The following is a 10,441-nucleotide window of genomic DNA, read 5'->3' on the forward strand; positions in this document are numbered from 1 at the left end:
AAACCGCTAAACGCCCCCGGTTTAGTAGATCTGATTCAAATACCCCTGCAGCTAAGTCCTCCGTCGCTCCTTCATCTTCTAGTGCACAACTATCTTCTATTAGTAGCCGTCCTCGTGGGAAGGGATATGGCCTTGGTTGCTCTCTTGACTGCGATGTTGCTGATTTAGGATTGCTTGTGATTTCCAAGACTCTAAGGAACAACCAATTATTACTCAAAGATGTGCCAAATTTAAGGAAGAACATTGCAGACTACTGCTTCCTTGACGACCACACAATGGACCCTAGGTACGTTCATGTTCTATGTCTACTCAAAATGATTTACTTGAATTCATAAGGTTCATAGGTAAACTACTATATTCGCCTTACAGGGAACACCTAGCTGATTACGGACTCAATGCCATGCTTTGTAGGGATGATATATTGTCAATGCTACCGGAATCAAAAATGTCCACAAGAGTGATTGAATGCTGGTCCAAGTTGTTAAATCGGATAGAGTCAGAGGACAATAAGGTCGCAAGGATGGCTTTCTTCGGATTACGCCATACGATATGCATCTAATATCTACCTTTGAAACAAAAGTACAATGTTGGAGATAATATGGCCACTTCCCTGTGTATCTCTACTGGCTTCATCATAAACTTCTTTTGTAGGATGTGATAATGAGACTGATGGATTGTCAAGATCAGGGCACACCCTATGATACCCACTATGATACACTTTTCCATATTTGGGACCTGTTCATAAAGGGCTGTGGGAGGACGTTTAACTTGAATGCAGACTACCTTTTCATACCGGTTAATGTTGACGATCATTTTGCTTGCATTTGTATCAACTTCATCTCAAAGACAGTCGATGTGCTTGATCATCAGTTTCATATTGACAGTGACACGTCTGAGATGTTCAGAGTGTCTCGTATAATTGTAAGTTTGAATTTCATAATTTTGCAATACTTTTGAAACTTTAATCATCATCTTTGAAATTTTATCCAATACTTTTGAAACTTTAATCATCCTCTTTGAAACTTTAAGCAATAATTTTGAAACTTTAATCTCGAAACTTTCAGCATACAGTTTGAAACTTTAAGGCTAATTTTTGCAACTTTTATCATTACTTTTGACACTCTATTTTCGAAACTTTAAGCCTCATTATTTCTCACATTTGATGTAACTTAGTCTGATATTACTTTAATTATGTCTCGTATAATTGTGCTTGACAATCCGTTTCATTCTTTGACTTGTAGTCTGGTGCATTGAGCGACTTTTTGGAATCACGAAACGTTGATAGAGCAGATGCTGTTGCTACGTTCCCCCACCGACAGATTAAATTTCCATGGCAGTCCTCAAAACAAAATTTACTAGAGTCTGGTATATTCACCATGATGCATATGCTATTCTACGAGGGTGCAACTTTCGAGCACGAAGACCTTGTGAGGAAGGTTAATCGGTGTTACTTGGTCATCCAACTGGCAGCTACCCTTGTCGTAGCTGATATGAACAAAATACGAGAGGAAGTTTTGGACAACGTGAAATCATTTGTGGCTCACAAAGAAGACTTATGGAAAATTGTATACGCTAGGCGCAAAATCTCTAAGATTTTGCCTAAAAATTAAGTAGAAGTAAAACGTTAAGAATGATGTATTAATACTGGTTACTTGATGGTTTTGAATATTTTGAATGCTAAGGCACATGATCAGTGGCATCATTTTGATTGTATCTTTAATACTATTACATGAAACTCTACTTCACTACTTCTGCAACTTTAATCATGTCTTCAGAAACTTTAAAGTCAAAAATACAAAGTTTTAGTAATAATAAACTTTGTATTTTTAACTTTAAGCGTCCAGATTGAAACTGTAATTCACTAACTTCGGCACTTTATATAGTTTGAAACTAACTCACTCGCTGTAATCATTAATTTTGTAACTTTAAAAGTTAATTTTCAAACTTTTATTTTGAAACTTTAACTTTTAAAACTTTAAACCTCATTTTTGAAACTTTAAGCATTACTTTTGAAACTTTAATTTGTAAACTTTAAGTCGTCAACCTGAAACTTTAAACCTTATTTTTGAAACTTTAAGCCTTATTTTTGAATATTTAAGCCTCATATTTGAAACTTCAAGCTTACATTTTCGAAACTTTAAGACTCATTTTTGAAACTTTAAGCCAAATTATTGAAACTTTAATCTTGAAACTTTAAGCCTCTTTTTGGAAACATTAAGCCTCTTTTTATGAAACTTTAAGACTCATTTTTGAAACTTTAAGCCAAATCATTGGAACTTTATTTTTAAAACATTAATCCTCATATTTGAAACTTCAAGCTTACATTTTCGAAACTTTAAGACTCATTTTCAAAACTCCAAGCTTTCATTTTCGAAACTTTAATTTCGAAACTTGAACTTTTATTTTTGAAACTTTAAGCCTTTTTTTGAAACTTTAAGCCTCATTTTTGAAACTTTAAGCCTCTTTTCTGAAATTTTAAGACTGATTCTTGAAACTTCAAGCTTACATTTTTGAAACTTTAAGCCAAATTATTAAAACTTTAATTTTGAAACTTTAAGCCTCTTTTTTGAAACTTTAAGACTCTAATAACTTTAAGCCAAATCATTGAAACTTTATTTTTGAAACATTAATCCTCTTTTTTGAAACTTTGAGCCTCTTTTTTGAAACTTTAAGCCTCTTTTTTGAAATTTTAAGACTGATTCTTGAAACTTCAAGCTTACATTTTTGAAACTTTAAAACTCATTTTTGAAACTTTAAGCCAAATTATTGAAACTTTAAGTTTGAAACATTAATCCTCTTTTTTGAAACTTTAAGCCTCATTTTCGAAACTTTAATTTCTAAACTTTAATTCTCATTTTTGAAACTTTACGCCTCTAATTTAAAACTTTAATTTTATGTCGCACAAAAAAACTTTAAGCACTAATTAAGAAACTTTAAGCATTCATTACGAAACTTTAATTCACATTTTCCAAAGTTCCAAAACAACTGTAACGTTAATAAGCAAGCTTCCAAAGTTCTATTTCATAACTCTTGTCAAAAGTTAACACCCAAAAACATCCAATTGTTTCTACAATTTTCAAACTTCAAGCCTCCAATTTCGAAACAAAAAACATCCAATTGTTTCTACAGTAAACTTAAAAATGCAAAACATACAAAGAAATAGCTTGCTATTTGAAAAAAAAACATCCAATCGTCTGACACAAGCTATTCTTCATCCTCCTCTTCTTCTTCTTCCTCCTCTTCCTCCTCTTCTTCTTCACTTGATTCTACCAATGGTGGTGGACGCTCTGCAAACGGGTTAGGGCAGTTCCTCTTGTCGTGGTGTGCCATTTGTTTGCAATTTTTGCACATACGTTTCGGCTTACGTGCAATTGCAATAGCTTTCGACTTACTAGATACAATCCTTTTCCCACTTCCCTTATTTTTCGAAATTTTAGGTGGCAGTATGGTGATCTCCTTACTTACCTTACAACCAAGTAACTTTTCCAATTCTTCTTCTTTACTCAATTTCTCACTTGACGGACATAGCTTTTCCTTGAACTCTCTTATTAAATTGGTAAGGTTCTCAATATCCTCCTTCTCCTTCCCACCAAGAATTCCAATGGTCTCGTGAACTTCCGACCACAATTTTGTCATCTCAAGTTGTTTTGCGTCTATGATATCCACAAATTCCAGTCCATTAAAACTGCACTCAATTCCCCGATATGCATTCTTCGTCCATCTTCTAGCAACTCCACATTCCGGCAATTTTTTAACACCATTACCACAGTAGATCCAAATTACATGACTACATAGGAGTCCCTTTCGCTCAAACAATCCGCAACTACAGCTCGCCTGCAATGTACCTGTGGCATCCATTAAAAACAGGAAATTAAACTTTTATCTTGACGGTTGGTAACTTTAATAGAATTACCTTAAACTTTAAATCAGCCATCATGGAACTTTTTAAACGTAATGATTCATTACTAAATCTCGTAACTTTAACTTGATTATATGAAACGTTGTAATAGACAAAGCAAAACTTTATGACATTCAGACATAATTTACAGGAAAAAGCAAATAAAAAAAAACAGTGAGTTTCATATTTGGGTTGAACTTAACTTCAAAATTACGATTCCTCTCCGAGTCCTGCACGGTACTCACCTCTATGTTATCCAATACAATGAAACCCTTGCAACTAAATGTATTAGTGGAGTACTTCAGCTCCTGTTGAAACTCCTCAAACATGTTGTGTGTGTAAACCCTAGCTGCATCACTCTCTAATGCCATCTTACTAGACAACTTAGGGTTTGATTGCCGGTTTTCGTTGTCAAGTCTCTTCTGATTGTGCCTCTGTTGTTCCATAGCACTTTCAAAGCGCATCAGAAACTCAACCAAAGTACCAGATTTGTGCTCAAACCTCTTAAAAAACCTATTCTCACTCTCCGACCTCTGAGTAGTCCTCATTATAGCACCCATTCTCAAGTATTTACAATGGGCCATCACCCATTGCCTCCTTTTAGAGTAACATTCAGTAAACCACTCAACGTCACCAACGTCGTGTTGAGCCATAATTTCCAACAATTTACCATCAAACTCATCCGGTTCAAGATCCTCGTCTCATATAATAGTATTTAATTTCTTCAAGAAATCTTGGTAATCGTTTCTTGTGCTTCCATACTTAATAGGCACCTTATTCATAATATGCCACATACAAAACCTATGTCTTGCGGTCTTAAAAACAAGGGGGAAAGATTTAATAATTCCCGGGTCCTGATCTGTTATTATATATTCTGGTTCCTTACCCCCCATTGCAATGAGAAACCTATCAAAAACCCACTTAAATGATTCACGATTTTCCTTAGCAATAATTGCACAACAAAAGGTTACTGACCGTTTGTGGTTGTCAACCCCAGTGAATGGGGTGAAAACCATCGAGTACTTGTTGGTAGAGTAAGTCGGGTCGTAAGAAACGGCTTCACCAAAGGCAACATAGTTCCTCCTAGCAATACTATCTGCCCAAATTGCCTTCCGTAGACTGCCATCTTCGTCAACATCATAGTCGAAGTAGAAACCTAGTTGAGTTTCTGCCAAGCTCTTGAAACGATCAATGAAAAGTTGTCCGTCTCTTTCATGAATAAAACACTTAATGTCTCTCTTAAAATTCTTGAAGTCGTTCAAACTAGCTCCAATATTATCGAACCCCTTAACAAGTTCCTTACACATTCTGTAAGTCCTTGTTGGACCTATATTCAGCTGCCACAAAAAAAAAAAAACTGTTACTACAAGTGATCAATTCTTTACTCTGTTATGCCCTATTCCAAATTGATAACTTCAAGCATTCTGTCTGAAACTTTAATTCACTAGTTTCAACACTTTGACACCAGACAAAATTCTTATATTCAGTTTTCTATTTTCTACCATTAATAGCCACACTTTTTACATAAATTAAGTAACTTCAATCATATATTCTGAAACTTCTTTTCACTGGTAACTTCCTGTCATTTGAACACCACAGTTTCAAACTTTAATTCAAAAGTTACAACACTTTAACTAGGAATTCTAAACCTTTATCTAGGAAAAAAGAAAAGCTCCAAACTCAAATAATTATCACGACTTAATAATTTCAGTTCACTCACCCTTGAATTTGCGACGATCAATCCCATGTGATACTTCGAAATATTTCTTGATAACTTCTGAAATTCTCTATCTTTCACAGATACAAGCTCATGATTATGATCCGCGTCAAACCTATCTACTACTAAGAGCCCGTTCTTCAAAAATAACCTCATCCTAGCCTTGCACCCCACCCTCTTTAACTTAGCTTTTCTTTCCTGCTTTTCTCCATCAACCTCTATACACATGCTCTCCTGTTTTGTCTTAGTAAAACCTTCACGATTACACACCAAAAGCTTCGATTTTATAGTGCCATCACGCCACTTCTTGGTTGTGTACTTACGCACATCGAACCCAATACCAAGCGCGTAAACCTTATAAAAAGTGATAGCCTCCTCCATGTCCCCGAATTGCATACCGACATACGGTGTAAAAATATCTTCCACTTGACGACACAATTCCTCCTCGGTTACCGGGGCTGTTGGTAAATCATCACCTTTAACAAAACTGAAGCAAGTATAAAATTACTGACTAACGTGTTAAAGTGATTGCTTAAAATTCCAAATTTAAAGTGTTAAACTGATTGCTTAAAGTTCCGGAACAGATGCTTAAAGTTTTCAGTTAGAAGGCTTAGTGTTTCATAATCAATGCCTAAAGTTTTATTGACAGTAGAAGGATAGCTTAAAGTTTTCAGTTAAAGTTTTCATTGCTTAAAGTTCCGGAACAGATGCTTAGAGTTTTCAGTTAGACGGATAGCCTCCTCCATGTTAATCTTCATGTCATGCACATTAACATTGTTAATCTTCATGTCATGCATAAGTTTAAACAAGTAGAAAATAAAAACACACAGCAAAAACATGAGCAAAAAAAAAAGGAATACAATGACTGTAAATAAAACACGTAAACAAGAGCAAAAAAAAAGGATGAAAACAAAGGATGAATTGGCAACCAAACAAGGAACAAAGGAGAGCAACTTACCATTCTCGACTGGTACAATTTCCATTCCAGACATGATATAAGCAAAATAACGCGCGTGAGAATGAAAAATAAGGGTTTCAGCTGTCTGTGCTCTTCGAATTTCTTAATGAATGTAGGTAGAATGGATGAAGATGGAAATAAGGAGGAAGAAGAAGAGTTTGTATTTAGTAAACGTGATATTATGGAAAATAGGAAGGAGGAAGGATTAAACCGTTATTATGATTGCAAGGTAATCAACATCGATATGATAAAAAGTGTATTCCTTTCATTAACTATTTTTATTTTCTTTTTTTGCTACCAACTAATCCCTAATAATCTCATCCATTGATTTCCTCTAATCCAATGGCTAACAATAGGACTTAGGGACTTCCATATTATGATGGACTCATTTGAACCCCTCTCTATATATATATATATATATATATATATATATATATATATATATATATATATATATATATATATATATATATATATGCACAACTACACTTTTAAAAGCCACATAGTAACATATAACATGCTCAAGATCTATCACATACAAATTCACAATTCACCTTTCATATACTACCATGTTCCAAATCGTTCATCATTTCATCCAACTACTTCAATGGATTCAAGTTACAAATACTACACACATGACTCAAAGTACACACGGTTCCCACGATTTCCCCATGTGACCGGCTCGAGATCGTAAGGGCCTTAATGTGACTACGGAACGTCTCCCAAGTTTTTGCGGTAGCTTCAAACAACTCTCCACGGGTTCATTTTATTTAGACTCCCTATGTTCGTTGGGTTCATTAGTTTTAGGTTCCAGAATCGTCGCTCTGATACCACTTTGTGACACCCCCACATACCAAGGTGCCTTATCAGGACCACCCTAGCATGAGAGACCGTCACCATCTCAGTTGCCCGAGGTTAGTATATCAAAGTTACCAATCCAAAACAACATTTATTAAAGTATAATAGTTAACGTTTACATGTTCCAATACCAAAACAAAAATAAAGATTACTAATGTTCAACAACTACAACTGAAAGGTAAATCTCATGACAGCGAAAGCTAGACTCGAGTGATGACTCCCTATCTTGCCCCAAAGCTAATGACCATCATCACCTGTCACAATCTGCTCACCATCCCCGAATGGACCACCACAGATTTACAAAACAACAACGGGGTCAGTTTACTGCATAATCAACATAAGACAAGTACGATAAGATAAACAACTGATCATCATATACCTCCACTCCCAATCACAACATGTAACTGACTACACACTAAAGTGTGTAGCCCTGCCAGTGGGGGGCCGCGGCCGTACCCATCTAAGCCCCGCTCATCAACGAGCGATAACCCTGTTCATTAATGTGCATACCCCCTCCTGTGGCGGGTTCCACATAGGGCAAAACTAGGGCGTGAAGCCACTCCCGCAAGTGACTCCACTCAACTGAGGACGCACCTCGCGAACATCATCAACACCAACACCATACTCCAATCCACCAACAACAATCAATCATATTATCAATCGTACAAACAATCATAACACATATCTTAAAACCAATCAAACAGTAAACCGAGTAGGGAAACCCTACCTTAGCACAAACTGCAATGAGATAATCAAACAAGCTAGAATGGCTCCTCTATGAAGTCTCCACCTAACCACAATCACATAATTTCAATTACCATATGCAAAAACCCCTTTCCCCCAAATCACAAATTAGGGCAAAATCCTAAAAGATAAATCAATGGAACGTATGAAATCAGAAGCTTACCGACACAATCGACGCAAGGAAAGATGAACTAGACACACGAACGATCCACGCACTTGAGAGAGAGATAAGGAGAGGATTAGAGTTACGTTGTACTGTTTAGGTTTTATTAAAATGATTAAGAACTGTAAATCGCGTCTTATATAACTCTAATCCTTTCTAAATCAAACCGTGGAAATAATACCCGTCAGACCGGATACTCGGTCGAGTATAGATTATACTCGACCGAGTATCCTCTACTCGGTCGAGTATTCCCATACTCGGCCGAGTATTCCTAGGCAGTAGATGATGCGTGTATTTTATATAAGGTTTTTACTTTATTTTTACACGCATTTCTGTGTTATTTACGTGGCATCTAGCTAAATTCCCCCCAATAAACTCATTTGGTCTGTCTTGTGTAAATTGCAGGTACGGACCAGAAAGGAGCAAAATCAAGCCAAAACTTGTTATTATCGCATGCATTTTGGAGAACAAGGAATCGGAGCTCGGAATCTGCCACTTAGAGATGCGTGAAATGGCCTCGGAAGGTGCCTAGGAGTCCATCCGTGCTTATATAGCTCGATCGACCAGTTTTGCTACTCATCATGGTCGATCGAATGCTTTATCCATCAAGAATCACTCGATCGAGCTCTGCTGTTACTCGATCGCGATAGCTGTTATTTGAAGTGTTTGATCGAGCTCCATCTTCATTCGATCGAATGGATTGTCAGGGTTTTCTCTCGATCGAGTTGTTTCAAGTCACTCGATCGAGAGCCTATGTGTCTTAGGCGGATTTTTGGTTATTCGCGAGATTTGCTTTTGTATTTTAGAATATAAGGTTATGGCGATAGGTATAATAGGGCTCTCTCTCTCCTTCCTCTCTCCTTTCCTTCGACACTTTCTCTCTACTCTCTTAGACTTTTGCTCTTGAACCATAACTACGGATTTTCTTGCTTGTAATCGGTATTCTATACTCTACTCTTGATCTATAATCAATTACTTTTTTTGTTTCCTATTCTTCCCTTTAATCTTTATTGTTGTTTCTCCCTTTCATACCTTTACTATGTCGAATTTCTGCGGTTTGTGTATTGTTGTTGCTTGTTCAATGATTATGCATAGCTAATTCTCCCTTGCTAAGACATATGGGAGCCATGATTTTAAGGAAATTGTGAAATAGGTTATTAGACTTGATGCGAATTTGATCTATGTTGTTAATCGTTACATATAACTGTTCTTGTCTATTTGAGTCGACGCAATTAGGTAATAAATCACGGTACACCTTGACCTAGATCGGAAGATTGGAAAAGGTAAGACCGATAACAAACATTAGGACACTCTAGTGAGGGCGGAAGCTAAGCTAATAGTTTCTTAGGGTGAATTGAGACCGGAAGGAGATATTCGCTACCCTGTAGATCGAGTTTGCATTGACCTGAGACCCTAGATTATGTTTCCCAAGAATCATGGTGAACCGACTGTCTTAGCTACTCTCTCTCTGTTTATTATTACTACCGACTTTCTCCTTTTTTTCTCTTACTCTACTCTTTTCTTTTAAACTTCATTAGATTAGAACAACCACTTAAAACCCCCCCAAGAAATTGTGACTCAGACAGACTTAGTTTAGTAGACATTTTCCCATCTCTCTGTGGAGACCGACCCTACTTACCGCTGACTTCTGTTAGTAGTACTTAGGTATTTATTTTTGGTACATAACGACCTTATCAAATTTTGGCGCCGTTGCCGGAGAGGTGGCGTAATTTTGTTGCTTATTTTAAGTTTGTCTCTCGTCTCAAGGAAATTATTCCTTGAGACTGATCTCATACTTTTCCTAGTGCTTTAATTAGTTTTGCAGGAAATCTGTTCTAGAAGAGAACATTGTCATACCTGCCTTGCTGTAGATTCTATTTGCTAAGATGCCGAATATCGCCAGTCACTCAGAACCTACGGCGGATTCTCTGCCTAAAGGTTTCTTGCTACCCACTACAGATTCGGGGACCTTTGGGATCCATCCATCTTATATACAGCTGGTTGAGAGAAATCTCTTCAGGGGGGTACCTGGCGAAGATCCATGTAAGCATATAGAGCTGTTTACAGAGTACTGTTCCACTATTCCTTTAGATGCTGGGGTGA

The 10,441-nt window shown here is 36.6% G+C and overlaps 2 protein-coding genes across 2 annotated transcripts; both read right to left on the reverse strand.

Moving 5' to 3' along the window:
- Positions 1-1,737: 1,737 nt before the first annotated feature.
- LOC141651827 (protein FAR1-RELATED SEQUENCE 5-like) lies at positions 1,738-4,551 on the reverse strand. The gene is made up of 4 exons (XM_074459522.1): positions 4,144-4,551; positions 3,914-4,021; positions 3,354-3,834; positions 1,738-1,778 (listed from the first exon to the last, which is right to left on the reverse strand). The coding sequence occupies exons 1-4, from the start codon at positions 4,549-4,551 to the stop codon at positions 1,738-1,740; spliced, it is 1,038 nt and encodes a 345-aa protein (XP_074315623.1).
- Positions 4,552-4,599: 48 nt separating this feature from the next.
- Positions 4,600-6,607, reverse strand: LOC141651828 (protein FAR1-RELATED SEQUENCE 5-like). The gene is made up of 3 exons (XM_074459523.1): positions 6,574-6,607; positions 5,619-6,091; positions 4,600-5,235 (listed from the first exon to the last, which is right to left on the reverse strand). Exons 1-3 carry the CDS (start codon positions 6,605-6,607, stop codon positions 4,600-4,602), a joined length of 1,143 nt encoding a protein of 380 aa, XP_074315624.1.
- Between the last annotated feature and the right edge of the window lie 3,834 nt (positions 6,608-10,441).

The sequence above is a fragment of the Silene latifolia genome, chromosome 4 (genome assembly GCF_048544455.1).
Source record: "Silene latifolia isolate original U9 population chromosome 4, ASM4854445v1, whole genome shotgun sequence".
Classification (NCBI taxonomy): domain Eukaryota; kingdom Viridiplantae; phylum Streptophyta; class Magnoliopsida; order Caryophyllales; family Caryophyllaceae; genus Silene; species Silene latifolia.

Bases quoted from the DNA above. Each gene is read 5' to 3' on its own strand.
- LOC141651827 (XM_074459522.1), bottom strand. From the start codon at position 4,551: ATGGCTCAACACGACGTTGGTGACGTTGAGTGGTTTACTGAATGTTAC. The intron at 3,835-3,913 runs GTAATTCTATTA...GGTACATTGCAG, and splicing joins TGGCTGATTTAAAGTTTAAG to GCGAGCTGTAGTTGCGGATT. The intron at 1,779-3,353 runs GTATGTGCAAAA...TTGACTTTAAAG, and splicing joins AATTGCACGTAAGCCGAAAC to TTTCTGAAGACATGATTAAA.
- LOC141651828 (XM_074459523.1), bottom strand. From the start codon at position 6,607: ATGTCTGGAATGGAAATTGTACCAGTCGAGAATG. The intron at 6,092-6,573 runs GTAAGTTGCTCT...GTTTTGTTAAAG, and splicing joins AATTGTACCAGTCGAGAATG to GTGATGATTTACCAACAGCC. The intron at 5,236-5,618 runs GTGAGTGAACTG...TTTTTGTGGCAG, and splicing joins TGATCGTCGCAAATTCAAGG to CTGAATATAGGTCCAACAAG.